We start from the raw sequence: 20554 nt of genomic DNA, 5'->3' as shown, positions 1-20554 counted from the left end.
CAGAAATCCGCCTGCCTCTGCCTCCTGAGTGCTGGGATTAAAGGCGTGCGCCACCACGCCCGGCTCAGCTTGCTTTCTTATAGAACCCAGAACTACCAGCCCAGGGATGGCACCACCCACAAGGGGCCCTCCCCCCTTGATCACTAACTGAGAAAATGCCTTACAGCTGGATCTCATGGAGGCATTTCCCCAAGGGAGGCTCTTTTCCCTGTGATAACTCCAGCTTGTGTCAAGTTGACAACACAAAACCAGCCAGTAGAGAGTCTAAATGTTTCCATGATTTTTTCCTTCACTACCTCTAAGCCATCACGGGCTTTCTGGAGCACTTGCTGGTTTTCTCAAGACAATGCCATAAAACAGCTCTCTGCTTGGCTCAGCGATATTTTGGGACAGTGTCCTTTAAATCAGCACATTAGGTCAGGGACCCAAGCAAGCTAAGCTAAGTCCCCAGTCTTTTCTACAGACTACCACTGCTCCTTTTCCTTTGCTATTGTTTTTCTTTTTCATTCAGTAAATATTTATTCCCCAGCCATGATGTAAGGGCAAACAAGAGAGAGTCTCAAGGCAGATGTTTTAATGGGGAGACAATCTGAGATGATGGTTAGTGCCAAGAGAAAACAAACAGGGTCTGAGAGTCCAGTCAGGAGTCAGGTTGGGCAGGTAAGAGGAGCCCTACTTCAGATACTGAAGGAAACACCAGAAGAGCTGAGGGTTCAGTAGAGATCTGAGAAACAAATGATCCAAAGGAGATGCTCTCCAGGCCAAGGGGGCAGACAGGAGGCTCTGCAGCGGCAGAATCCATCAGTGTACTCCACATCTTGTGTCAGTTGTCCAGCACGGGGGTTGGTTTGCCTCCAGTGAGCTTCATCTTTCACAACAGCCCACTCTTCTCACCACCAGAATTCTTGCGGACCCTGACTCTGAAATTCACACCCTCCACCCCCAGCTTTCTTTAGGCAAGAGAAAGTATAGGTAAGAAGAATGTTTAAGAGTATGTAGTGCAGGGAGTGACCAGGAAAGCATTTAGTTAACTGCTTATTCAACATGACTAGATAAGAGTTTAGGCTTTAGGTCATGGCCTCAAGTTCGCTGCTTTCTCACCAGAGAGCTCCCAGTCCCTGGGGGAAGGAGCTCTGTGCAATTCATCTGGGCCATCCATGGTCAGGCTGGGGTCTAGCCTGCAATCTTATTCCCAGTCAGCCATTCCTCTCCGGGGGCAGACCCTTCTCAGGTGCCGCTTGCTGCCAGGCCCACGGCCTTCAGTCGTTTCCTGGTGTCTCTGACATTCAGAGACTACTTTAGTAAGCATTTTCTCTGTGCTTAGTCCTTACAGACTAGGTAACCGATTTAAAAATGTTAAAAAGATTCATTTAGAAAAAAAACTTATACTATATTTGTGTATATTAAAAATGAGACACATCCAAAAAGTCATAGTTCCTCACTTACAGACTCCATAACAAAATATGCATCTTTATAATTCAGTACTCTCAAACACTTTTTTTTTTTTTTTTTTTTTAACAATAGTTTCCATTTGAGAAGAAATTGGAAATAAGTTGCAATCACAGACTCAGCACTGTGACTGGGTAAGTTATAAAAACTCCATAGTGTTTTTCAGTGTGGCTAACCAACACCAACCACACTGGAGAACGGACCATGAATGTACACAACCTAGAGTCCCCAAGAAAGTGGGTATCATCTGGGATCTGCTTCCCTCAGTGAAAGACACGGCTTTTGTACAGTCTGCAGGTGCCATCAGCTGTCAAACCATTTGCTTCTCTTCATGAGGGGTGCTCCTTTAGAAGGGCCCAGCAACTTCTGCTTATATTGTTCAACCAGCTGGTTGAAGTGCGCTTCTGCCTTATTCTCCTTAGCCTTTCTTTTAGGCACCTGTGAAAGAAAGGAAACACAAGACAACTGGTTGGCTGGCTGGCTGGCATTGTTTTTCTTATTCTCCCCCACCCCCTCGATTTCTTGCCTCCTCCCTTGCCTTCTTCCTTCCTTTCCGCATGCCTGAGACTCACTATGTCCTTGGGGATGAGCCTGAACACCTGACTCGCGTCTCTCCTTCCAAGGACTAGCACCATATCCACTTAACTTCAACCCTGTCAAGGGCACCCGAAACATAAGTGGGTACAAAGACTATGTTCACAAGGGAGAATCGTTTGGACATTGTTTGCTCCTGCCCACATAAGAAGTCCATTTATGAAATTTCAGAAACTAGATCTCTATAATATGATACAGTCAGAAACTTCCCAGAGACAGATCTGAGTAGGAAAGGATGCTAATGACTTTTTTATTCTTAAAGGGGGGGCAGAGATAAAAGCTTGTCCTCAAATGCTCAAGAACCCAGGACTGGAGGCTGGAGAGATGGTGCAGAGAATTGACTGCTCTTCCAGAGGACCCTGGTTCTGTTCCCAGCGCTCACACTGTGCCATACAACCATCTGTAACTCCAGACCTATGGGACTCAGCACCCTCCTCTGGTCTCTAGGGGCACTAGGCATGCCTGTAGTTATAGACATACACGCAGACAAACAACCCATACATATAAACCTGAAAAAAAAAATATGAATGAGAGCACAGGACGAACAGGGCTATTATTTTCTATTAAAAAGAACTAGAGGTTCTAGGGAAACAAGAAACATGTAAGACGTGCCTAGAACATCAGTACAAGAAAACAACACTACCAAAGACAGACATGATCTCTTCAGAAGGATGCAGGAGCTGATTTGAGATGTTTCTGTTGGCTTAGACAGAACAAGAATTTGATTAACTACATTTGGTTGAAATAGAGCATTATATGAAAATTTCGGATTTTATAATACATACATATATCAAGTAGTTTGTGTGTGTTTGTGTATGTGTGTATCTCAGTCTCACAGGCCACTAGCACAGGTTGGTATGGCAACAGTTCGCTACTCTGGAAACTTAGTACAGCAAGGAGGAGAAAATAAATCACCCACCTCGCCTTTCCTATATGTTAAGTCTCTTCTTTCTTTCTAAAAGTCTTAGAACACTATTTTTAGGTGCAAAAGGGATGATTGTATTAGAAAATCACCATTCTGTAACTCATAGTGAAATAATAGGTCTATATAACAATCCATTGTTGTTATAAACCAAAGGTATGCAGCTAGGGACATAACTCAACAGCTGAGCACTTCCAGCCTTGGGTTCAGTCCCTAGCACTGCAAAGCAAAAACAAAATAAAACAAAACAAAACACCTGAAAAGGTGGTAGGGGTTTCGTTTTCTAAATGGAGCAACGAAACAGACAGACAATCTGACACCTCCAGACTGATCTTGGCATTACTAACAGTGAACAACCACAATGCAGCACTGAATACGGTGCAACATCCATGAAGAGCTCTTTCCAAGCAAACTGATCCGATTACACTTCCAGACCTAACCACCAGCTGACAGGCAACAAGGTGTCGTCACAGAGACAAGTTACAGCATGATACCAAAGTGAACTCAACATAAAATATATCCTGAAGGACAAATGACCTGTTCCTCCAACAAATTAACAGCGTGGAAGAGAATGTGGTAAGAAAGAAGAAACCCATAGAGTGAAGGGAGGGAGGGATGAATAATGCAATGTAATGTGTGGGCTTTGTTAGCATCCTAACCAGTTCTAACCAAACATAAAAAACAGTTTTGAGGCAATTAGAAAAATTTTAATAGAGACTACATTTTAGAGGGCATAAAGAACTTCTGATTAATCTCAGTAGATATGATAATGACATTGTGTGTGTGTGTATGTGTGTGTGTGTGTGTGTGTGTGTATGTGTTTGTGTGTGTGTGTGTGTGTATGTGATTGTGTGTGTGTGTGTGTGTGTGTGTGTGTGAAGACTTGGCCGTTGTGTGAAGATTTCCTGAGCACTTTCTCTCTTGAGACATAGTTACATGTAAAGTGGGATTTGCTTTCATATACTCACTCTGGTGGGGGGAAGCGGGCAAAGGAAACACAAGCTAAGTGCTCAAGTAGATTGACAAGGGCTTACTTCCCTCCCCACTTTCACACCGTGCCTCATCCTCTTAAGAGCTTGCCTTCCTGTCCACTCAGCTATCCACAGTCTGCCCTCCTCAGCCCAACGAGCCGCAGCACCACACACCACAGGGCCCGCAGACCTCACCTGCACGGAAGACGCTAACTGCTGCTTCTTTTGCTTCCGCTGGCCCATCTGGGGCTTTGGCTTCCTAGAAGGCAGGGACTTCACTTTGCCTTTGTCCCGCAGCCTGAAATAAGATAGCCACGTAAACGTCATACAGAATCCTTTCTCTGGTCAGTGTCCTTGCCATCTAAGAGCATAGGAGACAGACTTCTTTTCTACATAGCTGTTTCCAAGCCTAGAAGCAGTCACTCTTAAATAGAGTTCACAACAGCATGTCCTAAGTCATAATAGTTATATATTCGATTGTTTGTCTCTCTGTGTTTATGTATTTTTGCCTGTGACTTCAACAGAAATCACAGAAACCTTCATTTACTCACCACGATGTTTTAAAGATCATTTGTTCACAGCACTAATCTATTGTCCCAAAGAGAAATGAACAAGGGAACCTCGGCTGACGGAGCTGGCCAGGAAAAGCTTGGAGAAGACGAGAATGGCTTCGCAGTAGGCTCCTCGGAGGGTGGCTCCCAGGGCGGAGACTTTCCTGTCATCCTCCCACGGGAAAGGGGGCACACTATCCCTTATGTCCACGCAAATGTCGCAAAGACAAAGAGCTGCGCCAAACCCAATGCACTAGGAACCATCTCACCTAATTTTGGGGCCTCGGTGTGAAGGGAGTGCCAGGACCTTTCTTCTCTTCTTGCCGTCAGGCAGCTCCACCTGCTCCACTTCAGCCTTGGTCTGGAAGCCTGTCCACGAGGTGGAGCCGGCTTTCCCTCTCTGCTCTCCAGGCGCCTTGCTCTGATCCTGTGTGGCGCTCTGAACTGCTTTCTGTTGCTTGTCTTTTCCAACTTCTTTTTGCTCCTTTTGGGGCTTACTGGTTACAGGCTTGGATTCCATTTTTTGCTGCATAAAACAAGAAATTGCCCCTGATTTTCAGCTGAGATTTACTTGTTAGGAAAGTAGCAGCCGAGGAGGAGGCTGGCATGAGCTTGGTCAGGGAGGAACTTGTCGTGTCCCCCCCCCCCCCCCCCCCCGACATAGCACACAGAAAAGGAAATGCAAACAGTTTCCAAGCTGTCTAGTGACAGAGCTGCTAGGCAGGAGCCAAGACAGGAAACAGAAACAGGCAGCAAGCAGTAGTAGCCCAATGTTCAAAAGTCAGTAAGAAGAGACAATTGTCAATAGTGAAACACAGGCCAGGCATAACAATGTACATCTAGAATCCTAGGCACTTGGAAGGAATGAATGGATCAGGAGTTTGAGGCCAGCTTAAGCTATGAGAGACCCTGTTTCAAAAGACACCTGCCCCCCACCAAAGTATAACACACAAAAGAGGAGAACACAAGCAGAAGGAACAAAACAACTCAAAACTACTTAATGTAATACAGCTAGAAAAATGTAAGACCCATGACAGACATTAAGCCATAGGCCTAAGGGCCGGGAGAAAACCAATAAAGTAAACACCCCAAACTCCACAGCTGGATTTATCAGTCTCATTGCAATAAGCTATGAAGCCAAGAAGATAACATGAGGTAGTTGAAGTTCCAGAAGATGAAATTATCAATCTAGAATTCTCTACCCAATGAAATTATCTTTCACAAAGGTGAAAGAGACTCTCAGTAAGAAAGAGTAGGGAGGGCAGGCTGGAGAGATGCTCAGTGGCTAAGAGCACTGGCTGATCTTCCTGATCAGCACCCACATGGTGGTCGCACCCACCTGTAATGGGATCTGATGCCCTCTTCTGGTGTGTCTGAAGACAGCCACAATGGACTCATATACATAAAATAAATAATTTTTTTAAAAAAGGAGAGAAGGAAGGAAGGAAGGAAGGAAGGAAGGAAGGAAGGAAGGAGAGAAGGAAGGAAGGAAGGAAGGAAGGAAGGAAGGAAGGAAGGAAGGAAGGAAGGAATTGTGACCAGGAACTGGCTTTTCAAGAAATGCTAAACAAATTCCTCCAGAGAAAGGAAAGGCATAGATTCCAAACCTAGGTCAGCATGAAGAAGGGAAAAGGTCAGAGCGGGGGCCAGTGAAGTCAGGACGGCGAGAGGAGGCTAGAGCTTCAGAGGAAGATAAGGTGAAGGGCTGCCAGCACTGAAGCAGGGTGAGAACGCAATGTCCTCCGCAGGCTCACAGCCCGGCCCTGGCTCCAGCTGTCTCTCTGCTCTGGTGGTAGGATGAGGATGTGATCTCTCAGCCTCCTCCTCTGTGGTCTTACCCTTTGCTTGTTGCTATGCCTCCCTGCCGTGGTGGGCTCTTGTCCCTTTGGAAGCACGAGGCCAAATAAACTCTTCCTTCGCTATGCTGCTTTTGGTCATGGTGTTTTATCTCAGCAATAGAACAGTAACTAATACAAGGCACATACGTAAATAAAACAAAATAAGAACCCAAAACAACCAAGGAAGTTGATGAAAGCCTGTGTAAGGAGGGAGGGCTTATCTCAGCAGGAGGGTTCATTTGCTCTGAAGAAGAAATGAGTCAGGAGAAAGACTGTGCAGTATGTATGCAAGCACGGGGAGCAGACTTCAAAGAAAGCGACTGCAGCTTCAGAAACACCCCGAAGCAATGGCTAAAGGCAACTTGTTATGTCCAAGAGTGAGACCCCAGGTTCTCCAACCAAGGTGAGTTTTAGCCACTGCTACCGTGCGTTTAGCATACACTGAACGCTATGAATGTTCTCCATGCATGCAATGGGTAGAAGAGTATTGATGACTGCTGTAAGAATTCTGGACCTCCAAATAATCTAGCCTAGCACGCCTCAAGGGAAGATGGGTAAGAGAGTACTGACTGCAAGCTGAGCAATGGTATATGTGCTCACGTAAGCACATCCCTCTTTGTGTGAGGAATGCGGATGTTATCAACCCACTTATAAACTGACCTGCAGAGAAGTAACTTGCCAGGGAAAGTAGCTAAGAAAGGAGAGCTATAGCTCCTGATCTTCCTTCTCCCCACACAGATTGAAAATGGTCTAAACCCAGCAGCTGTGCTGAGACTGGAGGATTTTGAGTTCAAGGCAAGCTTGAACAATACAGGGAGACCCTGTCTCAGAGGATGATGGTGATTCTGGAACTCAGCCTCTGTCACTTGTTTTAACATGGCCCACACACTGTGCAGGAACTCATGTAGATCACAATATTGGTTTGCTTTTCTCCCCTTTTCCTTCTCCCATGCAGCACTCAGGAGAGGGACAGCAAAGAAAAAACCACCAGAGAGAGTCTTAGGAAACGCCTACTTGGCAGAAGCACAGAGTAGAAAAGAGGAAGTTTAATCAAGCCCCTGGAAAAAAGGCTGGGCATGAAGGCACACACCTTTAATCGAGGTCGAGGCAGAGGGATCTCTGTGAGTTCTGAGTCAGAGCTAGAGACAGGGGCCAGGAAGATGGCTCAGCAAGTAAAGGCACTGGCCACCAAGCCTGATGGCCTGAGTTCAGTCCCCAGGATACACATGCTAGAAAGAGAGAACCAAGTTCCCCAAGTTGTCTTCTGACCTCTAGAACCCATGGCACAGGTACATAGGCACACACAGACACAGACAGACACACGACAAAAACCAAACCCAATTTAGGTTCCATACCAGGCTGCGTTGGATCCTCAGCTCCTTCACTTTAAGTTTCCTTCGGTCTTCTAAAGAGAACTCCACTATGGGTCTCTGAGAGGAAGAAAACGCCATTCCTAAGACTTTACAGTCTGTGAGGGCAGTGGGCTCAGGTGCTCCTCTACCCGCTTCTCCTTCTGTCAGCTTTGTGGCTGTTTCTCGTGTCTTCTCCAAAGGCCAGTTCTGCAGGCAGTCTGCCCAGTCTCGCTCTTCAGGAGCCTCTCACCCTGATTCACCATCTCTTGTCCCCACCTCTACCCTGACCACCCAGTGCTCCTTCCCACCACTCAAATATCAGGGACTCTGGGAAAACAGGTCTCTCTGAAGCAGGAGACTCACCTTTTGGGACCCAAAGATCTCTGGGTTGTTGTTGAAGTGGCGGAGGGCTCTGAGGGCATGCTCATGCTTTTGGAACTCTGCAAAGGCATAGCCCAGGGACTGACCCTTCATTTTCCCATGAACTCCTTTAAGGTCCCGCATCACTCTACACTATGGATAGAAAAAGAAAGGAAAGAAAAACAAAACAGTAGTTATAGGTAAGAAATAAAACCTCCCAGAGAAAAATGTATTTGTTGCAGTAAATCTCCAACCCAAATATGCCCTGGCAATGAAAAAACACGACTCAAATAATATGAATACATGTTGTGCACTTAGGTAGGGCAGATCTACCGCTACACTGCCATCTTCCACATCTAAGGGTCTCACAGATGTGGAAGATGGTAGTGTGGCGGTAGATCTGCCCAACCCATGAACTTGCCCTTAGAACTTGTGGTTTCTCCAGGCCACGAGCTTCTGCTCCTCTGTCCTCCTCTGCCTCTGCGTCTTCTCTCTCTGAAACCTCCTTCTTCTCCCAACTTTCCGATCCACCTTCCTCTTTTTCTGCTCAATCTTCAGCTCTCCTTTATTTTACAAATTAAGGTGGGAAACAGGTTTACAAGAAACCACCTGAGTGCTGACTCATTCAGTGTTCACAGCTACTCACAGGAGAAGGGAATTAACATCAAATAGAATAAGCCCCAGGGCTATCCAAAACATGTATTTCATTTTTTAAGATTTATTTTATATTTTTTAAAACCTTATGTGTATGTGTGTGCCCCTGAATGCAGTGCTCATGGAGTCTACAAGAAGGCAACAGATTCTCTGGAACTGGGAACCAAAATCAGGTCCTATGCAAGAACAGTATGTACTCAACCACTAAGCCATCTCTTCAACAGAAAGAGTTGTAATACTTCATGTTCATAATGCATGTAATGAGAGGTGCGGGACTCTCCAGCATCTCAGCATGTTACTGCTGAGAACAGAGAACTGAAGGAAGGAAATTAATGGAGATGGGAGGAAAGAAAACCTGATGGTTTTAGACTTAAAACCATATCCTGACATGGGCTAAGCTCAGAATACAGCCAGCTTCGGCTGTTTGGGGTTAGAGTCAGAAACTCTTTGGTGCCCTTTCTTCTCTAAACGTCAGGATACCGTAAATATCCTAGGGTCATGAGGAGCATAGAAAATAATTTGAGAAAATACACCACTTATACAGTATTACTGCCTGGAGCTGCTGTTCTTCTGTAGCAGAGGAGTCTAAGTACGAAAGCCACATGCATACTACAACGGCTCCGTGCACAGATCCTACTCTGTCCACTGCAGAGGGGTGAAAAGAAGAAAGAATTCCTGACTTCAATACGCTCACTCACTTAAAACATCATTCAAGACATCTCACAAATGAAGGACTTAAGGGGAAAATAAAATGCTTTTGTCATGATTCCTGGGGAGACAGGAACTAACATCTACTACCCAAGACAGGAACCAAAGACGTCTGTCTTTTGTCAACACAACACCAAAGCCAGCTGCTGAGCCAGACTTTACTGGGGTGACTTTCAGAAGCAGAAAGGACTCAAAGACAGCTCTACCACCAGAAGCCCACAAGCTGAGCTCACAAGCTGAGCGCCTGCAGTTCACTGCACAGCCTGAAGGCAGCTCAACAGGTCAGTGTCTTTTCTGGGTAGCTCAATGGTCTGGGCTTATCAGGTTTCTGCCTCTCCCCCAGGAGCTTGGCTGCTGGGCCTCTTCTAGGCCTCAGCCTGTCTGAGAGTCTGTCTTAGCAGCCCCTACTGCTTATATATGCTTGAGGAGTAAGAGGTCTAGAGTATCCAGTCAGGCTCAGAAATGTCCTGAGCCTTTCTAAGCTTACCAACCCACCTTCCTCCAAGATGGAGGCTTTATCTTCGAGGAAATAGTTACACAACCAATACATAGACTGTACAATGTAGACGTGCACTAAACTGTAATGAGTTCAAAATGGGCATACACTAAATACTGTGGGTGCTCCCCACTAACTGTGGTGTCAGACACGCTCTGACACATTACTGTTCTCTCATGCTATTTCCTCAATACCAAGGAATATGTTAAAGAGGCCTCAGGGTACTAGGCATACAGTTTACGGCTATAAAACAGCAAAGCACACCTAAAATATTGGCAATGGCATTTTCAAATGTAAAGATGAACAGATTATGCCAAGTATCTCCAGGATTGGGGATAATGAGATACTATCTATCCTCAAAGAGCTCAGCCTGTCTGGAGAAACAACCAAGTCTCAGGCCAGTATAGAGGTTAACGGCAAGGCCTTCAAAAGAGACAGAGCTGAACTAAATGCTAGTGTGAACTCATAGTCTTCTAACTCAACTGAAGACATGCACAGTCAACGTGAATACTGTGCTTACGGCGGAGTAATATTGAACATACAGCCAATGCTACCGTAGGAGCTGGGGAAAGGCACAAGGGGCACAGTGCTTGCCGTGTGTGATGGTTTGTATATGCTGGGCCCAGGGAGTGGCACTACTGAGGTGTGGCCTTGTTGGAGTACGCATGTCACTGTGGGCGTGGGCTTTAATAACCTAGTCCTAGCTGCCTGGAAGCAGTCTTCAGATGAAGTTGTAGAACTCTCAGCTCTGCCTGCACCATGTCTGCCTAGATGCTGCCATGTTCCCTCCTTGATGATAATGAACTGAACCTCTGAACCTGTAAGCCAGCCCCGATTAAATAAATAAATAAACCCTTTATAAGACTTGGTCATGGTGTCTGTTCACAGCATTAAAACCCTAACTTAATGTCTTAAGTAGGAGAACCACTGTAAAAGAAGCACTAGGCATGCTGGTGTCTGTAGTCTCAGCGCCCTGTGGTGGGATAAGGAGCTTCTATAGAAACAGAAGCTCTGAACAGTAAGCACGGACGTGCAGGGAACCAGAGCCTGACTCCAGGGGGACCGTGAGGAGCGTCCTCTGACATCTCCGGGTGTGCCCTGCATGTGCTCTGTGTACTTTCTCTCTCCTCCCCCTCCCTATTTTCTTCCCTTTTCTCCTCTCCTTGTCCTTCGCCTTTTTCTCTCCCTCCCTTTCTCTTTCTTTCAAATATATGTATGTGTATGCACGCAAACACACACACACACCCCTCTTTTAGGAACCAAACCACATAAATTGTATTCTCTGCAACAAACTTTGTATTATATTATTTATATAATGCTAACCACACAGCAGGTATTGAATAAATGCTTGCTAAACTAATTCATGACAGAGTTCCTCACATTTTGCTGTAATTTAGTCAGATATGAAAGAAAGTCCCCTGCCGGGTGGTGGCACACACCTTTAATCCTGGCAGTTGGGAGGCAGAAGCAGGTGGATTTCTGAGTTCAAGGCCAGCCTGGTCTACAGAGTGAGTTCCAGGACAGCCAGGGCTACACAGACAAACCCTGTCTCGAAAAAAGCAAAAAAAAAAAAAAAAAAAAAAAAAAAAAAAAACCAAACCAAACCAAAACCAAAAAACAACAACAAAAAAAGAAAGACAGTTCCCAGAAGAAAACCTGTTGACTTGCTGGCACCACAGCCTGAAATGAATGCTTGTGCCTGAAGGCTATGCATGGCAAGGCATTGCTCACCTCCTTAATTCGAACCCCCTTCTCTCCTCGAGTGGCCTCCAGCAGCAGCTTCCTTAGTTGTTTATCGTCCACAGCCTTTGGGAGATTGTGCAGGCAAAGCCTGGTCTGCGAGACAAAGATATTCTGGTTCTTGAGTTTCTGGTGTTTCAGTAGCTCAAACTGGGAGAAGAGAAAAAGACAAGCTCTTAACATACAGTACATCTGTTAGGCAGGCTCCGAACTGTCCAGAACTGTCCAAAAGAAGAGGATCGTAACCCCACCCATCCCATGGCCACATTGCGCCTGCCTGCTGCCTTACAGTACCCAGCAGAGAGAAAAGCAGGCACAGGGAGGCAGGATGGTCATGAACTCCAGAGTCAGAGCTGAACCAAAAAGTCATCCATTTGGAGAAATCAAATGACATTTTAAGATTCAAATTTTCATCTATAAAAGTGGAACTACAGGTCAATATTCAACTCTCGGCAAGGATATGAGGCCAAATGAGATTAAAAAACAATGAACTGGGCGGTGGTGGCACACGCCTTTAATCCCAGCGCTTGGGAGGCAGAGGTAGGTGGATCTCAAGAGTTTGAGGCCAGCCTGGTCTACAGAGTGAGTTCCAGGACAGCCAGGGCTACACAGAGAAACCCTGTCTCGAAAAACCAAAACCAAACAACAAACAATCCAAACAACGACAAAAACCCCACATAGCTCAAAATGTGCCCCAGCACAAATTTGTTTTTGTTTTTTCAAGGCAGGGATTCTCTGTACAGCCCTGGCTGTCCTAGAACTCACTCTGTAGACCAGGCTGGCCTCCAACTCAGAGATCCATCTACCTGTGCCTCTGCCTCCCAGTGCTGGGACTAAGGGTATGCACCAGCACTGCCCAGCTTAGCACAGACACTCTTGTAAGTAATACTGACGTTAGTATCTATGCTCAGCCCTCACCCACCCAACAACGGGATGTCTAGTACCTCCTTCCTAGAGTTAACTTATTTTTTATAATGCACAGAAATAATCCAGTAATCTATGGCTAGCAAAATTAGTTCTAAAACTTAGTATATCTTATTGCACTGCTTCCCCAAATACCATGATATCCAGATATTCAATACTAAAAAAAAAAAAAAAAATTTAAATACTACTATAAAAACCCTATGCTGGGAAGAAATTTGCTTCCACTGATCAATATAGCATATTTGCTGCTCTCCATCTCCTGAACATTAAGGTTCCATAGCCGTTCTATGACTTTACCCTTCTCGGCTGGCTTTTTATCCTTTAATTATTTTATTTTCCTATAAGGTGTGTGTCTGTGTGTAATTGTGTACACAGTGTGCATGTGCTGGAGGTCAAAGGATAACTTTAGAGGCTGGATTCTCTCCACTGTAGGTTCTAGGGATCAACTCAGGTCAACTAGGCTTGTGCAGTAAGCACTTTTACCCACTGAGCCACCCCAGTGGCTCCAGGCTGCCTTTTTAAAGGTAAACTGCATAAGCTAGGATAGAGCCAAGCTGGTAAAGTGTCTGCCTAGCACACACGGCATCTTGTTTAAACTTGGCACCATGGATACTGGACACGGTGGAGCGGGCCTGTAACCCGATGGAGGAGGATTGGAAATTCAGGAATATTAGGCTACACATTGAAGTCTGCCTGAGCTACAGGAGACTATCTCAAAACAACAAAAGCAAGCGACTACAGCAAACTCTGCTAAGCAGCCAAGGCGTCAGTTAACCGTGGAAACGCCTGTCATAGGAAGTTGTTCCACACAACTGTATTAATTTACAGATACAATCCCTCCAAATGGCATCTTGGCTACTCTTTCTGAAACCCATCTCCTAAACATTGAGGCTCCTCTTGTTCCTAGTAAGCCTGCCTACTCAGCTTCCATCCCGTTGTTTTCCATTTATGATAACAATTACACACAGGCCCTCTCTCTCTCCACACCTACTGAGTGAGCTAGCGGCAGTTGCTCAGAACACACACATGTGTACTACAGAAACAGAGAGCAAGCCTGAGCTCGGACAACAGGACGGAATGCTGACACAACAGCAGGAGTACTGTCCACTCACTGCTCCTTTACCTGTGTGCTTCTAACACGGTAAAGTGTGGTCCTTACACGTGGCTCTTCAGGAGCAGTGTGGCAGCAGTGATTGTTTCTGACTCACTTACATAACCATGAGAGCTAAGGCTGGTGCCTCATCTACTCACCCGCTCGCGTTTGGCCATATCTGCGGCACTCACACCCTCAGCAGCCTTCGTCCCAGCGCGGATCACTGCAGAAAGAGGGCAAAGGGCCAAGATGTCACCAAGGGAATGTTCACTGAGCAACAGAAGAATGTGATGTGAATGATGCAAACCCTTTGTACTAGACCCTAAGGACTGTGTTGGCCAGTTAGTTAGCTCCGAAAATAGCTACAAGGCTAAGTTCTAGACTTAGACTTGCTCTAAAGACAAACTGAACATTTTGTAATCTTGTTCCTCTCTCCCTCCAAAAAGCATCACATTCATGCTGCAAGTTAGTCAGCAAGGCGTGGAAGAAGCTCTGAATGCAGCTAGAATATAGAATGTTCCACCAACAAGCTGCCCCTGAAACTGAGGTGCTCACATACGCAGCCGTCAATCACTCAGCAATTAATTAGAGTGAGCCAAAACAGAGAACAGAATTATGGTCTCAGAGGCTTTGGATCCAAAAGCTGACAGCCTAAATTTACTACCTGGAACTATGCACCTACGCAGGAGTAGGCTGATAAATACTTACAGCTATTAAACATTTAAAAATCTATCAATAATCCAAAAAAAGTCATTTCAATTGTATTTTTCAGCCACTTAAAAACAAAAACACCTCATCAGAAACACAGACAAAAGCAAGCATCCTAAGAGTTGTCTTCCTTGTGCTTCCATCCTGCTGTGTAGATGATCTGAGGCAGCCAGACACGGAGAATGAGACTGATTAGCCTGCAGAAATGGGCGAAGGCTCCTAACAAAGCCACATCTACTGAAGTGGAACAGCAATAAAACACTGCTTTATTTGGAAATTTGGGTTTTATATTTGAAACACAATTGCTGGTTCACCCTCAGGTCATGGGTGGGTACTCAGAGGCCTGGTTCCTATCTTCTTCTGATACTCACAGCCTTCTCTGGCCAGATAGAGGTTCCGGGTTCCCGTTGGCTTCTTCACCTTCTTTGTCTGAAGCTTTGCTGCCTCATCCCGGGTCACAGCTAAGTCGACCTTGAGCTGTCGGCCATCCAGTTTAAGGCCACCACCCTGAAACATATTACAACTTCTCTTCAAACACGGAGCAAGCAGAAAGTAAGCAGATAGCATGGAAGAGCAAGAAAAGGGACTCAGCACACTGTCACTGTGCCATGGAGGCCAGGCCCCAGGCCGCATCTGCCTGCCAGCTACACGTGGGTCCTTGAGGCTCAAAGGAGGTTTTACAATTGTACAAAAGGTCACATGTGTATGTACTGAAGAGCATCTGCAGTAAGGAATTTACTTTACTGTAGCTCAGTCCCAAAGTAGGCCTAAACTGAGGAAATTGTCCTGTAAACATGTTTAGTATTCTAAAGCTCGTGCAAGAATATTTGAGAGACAAGGACAACACAGGATAACATCTCAGAAACCGAATGCTTCATTGAAAAAGCACAGAAAGATTCTCAGTATCTACACTACCTCTACCAGACACTCAGACAGGTTCACAGATAGCATTGATGCCTTCTTTCAGTCTTCATGTTACTAGTGTAGAATAGAGGCTGGTACACAGGCAACAATCAATGAACACTAGAAATATCAAATTTGTTTCTCACTTAAGAAATATGGAGCTGGGCGCGGTGGCGCACGCCTTTAATCCCAGCACTTGGGAGGCAGAGGCAGGAGGATTTCTGAGTTCGAGGCCAGCCTGGTCTACAGAGTGAGTTCCAGGACAGCCAGGGCTACACAGAGGAAGCCTGTCTGGAAAAACCAAAAAAAAAAAAAAAAAAAAGAAATATGGGCAGCTGCAATCATCTCAAAGCATGGATTAAGGCCACGCAGGCTAAGCTCAGTGCCTAGCAAATATCAAGTGCTCAAGTCTTCACTTTATTAAAAATACATAATAATACTAAAAACCTGCTGCAAACATCAGCTCTTGCCTACAGAAGCTACCGTGTTCTAGGCACAGGGGAAGGACATGCTTTCCTTACCTCAGCCTCTGGAGAGGCCGCTGCAAGACATTTCTGAGCTGCTTCCTGAGTCCTGAATTGTGCGAATGCACAACCTGTACAAAGACACAAAATGTAGTAAGGTACACCTCGCTTCCACAGTGAGCAAAGGACAACACTGAAAACACCCTCAGCCTGACACAAATGGGAGGGGAAGCAGCACTCGGGGAACAGGTACTATGTTAAGTGCTGAGGGATCATAGCCAGACACTGTAGCATACACAGCCTTTCCTGGCAATTGGTCTCAACTATCTCCTTAATGGTACTCACAGGAAATGATAAGGAAATCCAGCCAACCACTTAATTCAACATCATGGAGTGCCTAGTAGAACACTGAAAGGTGAGCTAGAAATATTTAATCCTGAAATTCATTATATCTCATAGTCTTAAGATGCCTGAGGCATCAAATAATGGTAGATTCACCTCTTGGGGTAAAAGAGGCCTCTATTATATGAATATTGCAGGGAAAGTCATGAGCTCAGTTGTTGACTTATGCTCTAGAATAATTTTTAAGTGGTTTTTTAAATAATTTATTTTTATTTTATGTTCATTGGTGTTTTGTTGCATGTATGTTTGTGTGAGGATGTCAGATTTTGGAGTTACAGATGGTTGTGAGCTGAGGTGTGGGTGCTGGGAATTGAATACACACACACACACACACACACACACACACACACTACATACTATTTTGGATGAGGAGGGACCTGGAAAAGTACATAACTTAACATTAAAGCTATGCATTTAGCTTAGGTTGCAAAACCTGACTGGGAAATTCAAGGCAGTTAGGTTTGTGATATGTTCTCTTTAAAGCAGTTAAGCTTAAAGAGGCTGAGTATACAGTAGGATAAATGGCTAAGTACATGGTTCTAAATGATCTCAAGGCATACTGTTAACTTGATGGCAAGGCCTGGAAAAAATTCAGTCTCCTTGGGGTCAAGAAACTTTTTCATTAAAATATGTCATCATACACACACCCCTATGAAACATAAAATAAATTGTTACATTGTTCATAGAGAATGGAAAGGCCATACAAGTTCAATATGGACCACTTTCTCCCCAAGTGCTTTTGTTTCGTGTGTGGTTGACTGCACTGATGTGTAGTCCCTGGGTTCCAAGGCTGAAGTGTGTTTGTTTCTTCTTCTGACCATCTCTGTTAGAGACCTGTGCTGTAGTGGGTGGCTCAGATTCCTTAAGTAGTTCTTATTTGTGGAAGATGCTACCTGATTGGTATGTGAGTAGCAGATGGGAGGTTGGGGACACAGAAGTAGGAACACTTGGCCCTGTGTTGGGGACTTAGAAAAGATCTCTCTATATGGTGACTCTTGAGTTAGCCTACTATATTAATCTGCCTGCATTCATTTCAGTATGCGGCAGAAGATAACATCCTAGCTCTGGGAGACATGGTAGTCTTATATGAGAGAATTCTTTTTGAGTTTTGAGGTGTAAATATATTATGAAATAATATACACCATTGCTCTCTTCAGACACACCAGAAGAGGACATCAGATCTCATTACAGATGGTTGTGAGCCACCATGTGGTTGCTGGGAATTGAACTCAGGACCTCTGGAAGAGCAGTCTTAACTCTTAACTGCTGAGCCATCTCTCCAGCCCAGAGTGGAAGCAATCTTAAACAACAAATATAAACACTGAAAGCAACAGGTAGACATGGGCTGGTAACATCTGTTACTATAGCTCCTGTTGCTATACTGTTGGATCTGTTGGGTCTGTTGGAATAGTATTCCTGTCAGGATTTCTATAAAGACCCCTCATTACTTCCCCATACCATGCTTCCCGTAGAATTCGATTAGTATCAGGCAAAGTCCTTTATTAGGGAAAGACAGTAGACACAAGACAAGTGGAGAATTCAAATCAGGCTTACACTTGGCCCAACTAATCCAAGAGGAAGTTGCTTTATTTTTGTTCCTTAATACATATATGATCTAGAGATGAAAGTGTATGGAAGGTATGCATAGGTTATATGCAAACACTATGCCATTTTATATAAAGAGCTTGAGTACTCGCAAATTTTGGTATTTGCCATGGTCTTGAACAAGACCCAGTGAGTACTGAAGGACAAGTGTAATGAAAGAAATAAAGGATGCAGAGGTAAAAGATTTCTAACAGGCAGATTGCCTAGTCATCCCATAGCAAGAAAATCAGGCCAGGTATGGTGGTGAACACCTTTAATCACAGCACTCAGGAAGTAGAGGCAAGCAGATTTCTGTGAGTTACAGGACAGCTTGGTCTACACAGTGAGACCCTGTCTGAAAAGAAAAGAAAATAGAAAGAGGGAGGGGGAGGGGGAGGGGGAGGGAGAGGAAAGTCCACAGTATAAGAAAATCACTGTCTCAGAATCAGTGCTAGCTGGTTCAGTCTCAGCATCTCCCTAAGGTCATGGATCATGGGTAGCTCTAGGCAGTAAAATGGCTTGCTAAGAGAAACAAACTGTCAAGGAACACAGAAAAAGTATCAGAAAATTCCAGCAAATTAGAGCCAGCAAATGACAGAACATTGAAAAAAAAATTAAAATTATGGTTTTAAAATGATTAACTATCAAGACTGAGGGAACAGAAAAGATATCCAGCAAATCACCTGTCGGCTACATTGTAGAAGTGTTAATCTAAGAGATAAAAGTGAAATCGTGCCGCGCCCGCACTCTGGGTGTTCTAAGAGATTTTAGTTGTCCATTCCAGAAAAACAAACCAGAAATGAAAAAGGTCCAGAAGTGTGACTATCAGAGCTGAAGACATTTTATTAACTCTAGTCATTTACCAGGCAAATAAACCTGAGCTCACAGTGATTTAATGTCCCTTGCCTCCAGGGAGCTGTCCAGTACTGCCCTACATTATTTTAACTGAGTAAAGGTAAAATTGATCAAGTCTTATCTAATCAATTCTTATCAGTTGAAAAATAAGGTTTAGAATGGAAGTTCTTAACCATGGATAAACTCTTGAGAAGCCACAAGCCCTCAGACACAGCATTTTTCTGAGGAAAGTGCTTACAGCACTGCTAGGAAGTCAGAATGAACGATGACCTCAAGGCTTATAATGGTTTACCTCACTGTGACTTGGCTAGACAGAGAACCACCTCGGAGACTGAAGCCATACCCTGTGGGTATATTTGTGAGTATGTTTCCAAAAGGAGCAAGGGGAAAGATCTTCCCTAAAGGTGGGTGGTACTTCATGGTCTAGGGGCGTGGGCAAAATCAAGGATACCGTGAGAGCAGACCGTTAGCACCAGCCACCCTTTCTCTACTTCTTGGCCCACTGTGAAGATGAGGGGTTCTGCCTGTGCTCCCCATCAGAACAGACTTCATGCTCTGAGATGGGAGCAGAGTAAGCCATGCTTTCTTTATGTCAGGTCACGATGAAGCAAACACAGAGTAATGGGAAGCTTAAACAGAACGGCTACAGTCCATGGGGTAAAAGCTTAGAAATAGGCTGATGCTATCTATGTGTATCTGTTCACACACTAATACTCAGCCCTGTGCTAGAATGAGTGCTGATCCCAAGAGTAACAAGCACTATGAGGATAATATTCCCCTATTCCCCCGCACCACTCCTATACATAGTTTCCTTCTGACTGCTGCCATGCAACAAAGTTTCTGTCAGTTTCTATCTCTAACAAAAGCATCAAAGAAAAAAAATTCCCTATTAATTCTGAGCAATGTAGAATGATTAATGCCCATGAGATGCTATCACATTTGAAATGCAAAGGAGAACAACAAATAGAATTCATTTTCTTAAAGTAAATAAGCAAGAGCTTTAAAGGCTGAGACAAAATTAAGGCTGGCAAAGCCATTAAATTGCTGAACTCCATGTCATGAAAGACAATCTCGAAATGTCCTTGGGCTTTTAATGGAAGCCAAGAAAGAGACTGAGCTGACTGTGTACCACCCAGAAAGGCATGATTTATGCTCTTCCCTGATGCTGGGCCTGGTCAGCCGGGGGCAAATACCTTTAGAGTGCTCTGTGTCTGGATGCAAGACAACTCGGACATACTTAAGATCACCAAACTGTTGGAGGACCTCGCCGAGTGCCTCTTCTTCTGAGTCAAATGAAAGATTTCTGTGGAAGGAAAACAGGTCACACGAATTTCAGTGACAAAGCAAGACCTTGAGTTTTGATCTGAGGTATATGAATTAGACATCAACTAATGGTGTCTGCCTTGTTCACATCCATTCTCCCTTCTTTAAAATAGCAGTAGCACACAAGAGCGGCCCCTAGTGGCTAAGCCTTGGTCTATTAGTCTGTCCCTATGTCCCAACCTTCCTATATCAGATTCTGTCACTTGAAAATTTAAAACTTAATAGACAAAAAAAAAAAAGACTAAAAGCTGCATATATAGATACATTAATTTCAGAACAGAAGTGTCACAGATACTGGAATGATACAGACATGCTATAGCATGGCCTGATAATCATGTGGCTATATAAATGAAAACTTTGCTTAGCTGTACCCTTAAAGTAATACACTTTACAGAAATACCTTGTGCCTTCATTTAAAAAAAAAAAAAAAAAAAAAAAAAAAAGATGGTATCCCAGAGAAAAGACCCACAACCTCCAGCAGCAGGAATCTAAATTTCCCAGACTTTCACCGCCTACTCAAGATTTGCATCTAGACAACACCGATTCTGTGAACAAACCAGTATTCATCCAGTCTGTTCTCTTTTCACTCACTGTGGCTGAAATTAGTTTTTTTTATTACAACCAGAAGTTTTCACAGGAATCTAGTAAGAAACATGTTTTTCT

The 20554-nt window shown here is 44.4% G+C and overlaps 1 protein-coding gene across 2 annotated transcripts in view; it reads right to left on the bottom strand.

The window, feature by feature from the left end:
• Positions 1-553: 553 nt before the first annotated feature.
• Positions 554-20554, bottom strand: part of Rbm28 (RNA binding motif protein 28) — a 42910-nt gene continuing 22909 nt past the window's right edge. For both annotated transcript variants that reach the window (XM_021165387.3, XM_029478818.2), the window contains exons 10-19: positions 19762-19871; positions 15785-15858; positions 14732-14867; positions 13811-13875; positions 11627-11785; positions 8041-8190; positions 7681-7755; positions 4757-5013; positions 4132-4234; positions 554-1887 (exon numbers count right to left, since the gene is read on the bottom strand). In XM_021165387.3, coding sequence (XP_021021046.1) covers positions 1753-1887; positions 4132-4234; positions 4757-5013; positions 7681-7755; positions 8041-8190; positions 11627-11785; positions 13811-13875; positions 14732-14867; positions 15785-15858; positions 19762-19871 — 1264 coding nt within the window. In that variant the 3' untranslated portion in view covers positions 554-1752. The remainder of the gene's footprint in view (positions 1888-4131; positions 4235-4756; positions 5014-7680; positions 7756-8040; positions 8191-11626; positions 11786-13810; positions 13876-14731; positions 14868-15784; positions 15859-19761; positions 19872-20554) is intronic.

Source organism: Mus caroli, unplaced genomic scaffold, assembly GCF_978045245.1.
Source record: "Mus caroli unplaced genomic scaffold, Mus_caroli_1 scaffold_7, whole genome shotgun sequence".
Classification (NCBI taxonomy): Eukaryota; Metazoa; Chordata; class Mammalia; order Rodentia; family Muridae; genus Mus; species Mus caroli.
This window is presented reverse-complemented; position numbering and strand designations above follow the sequence as displayed.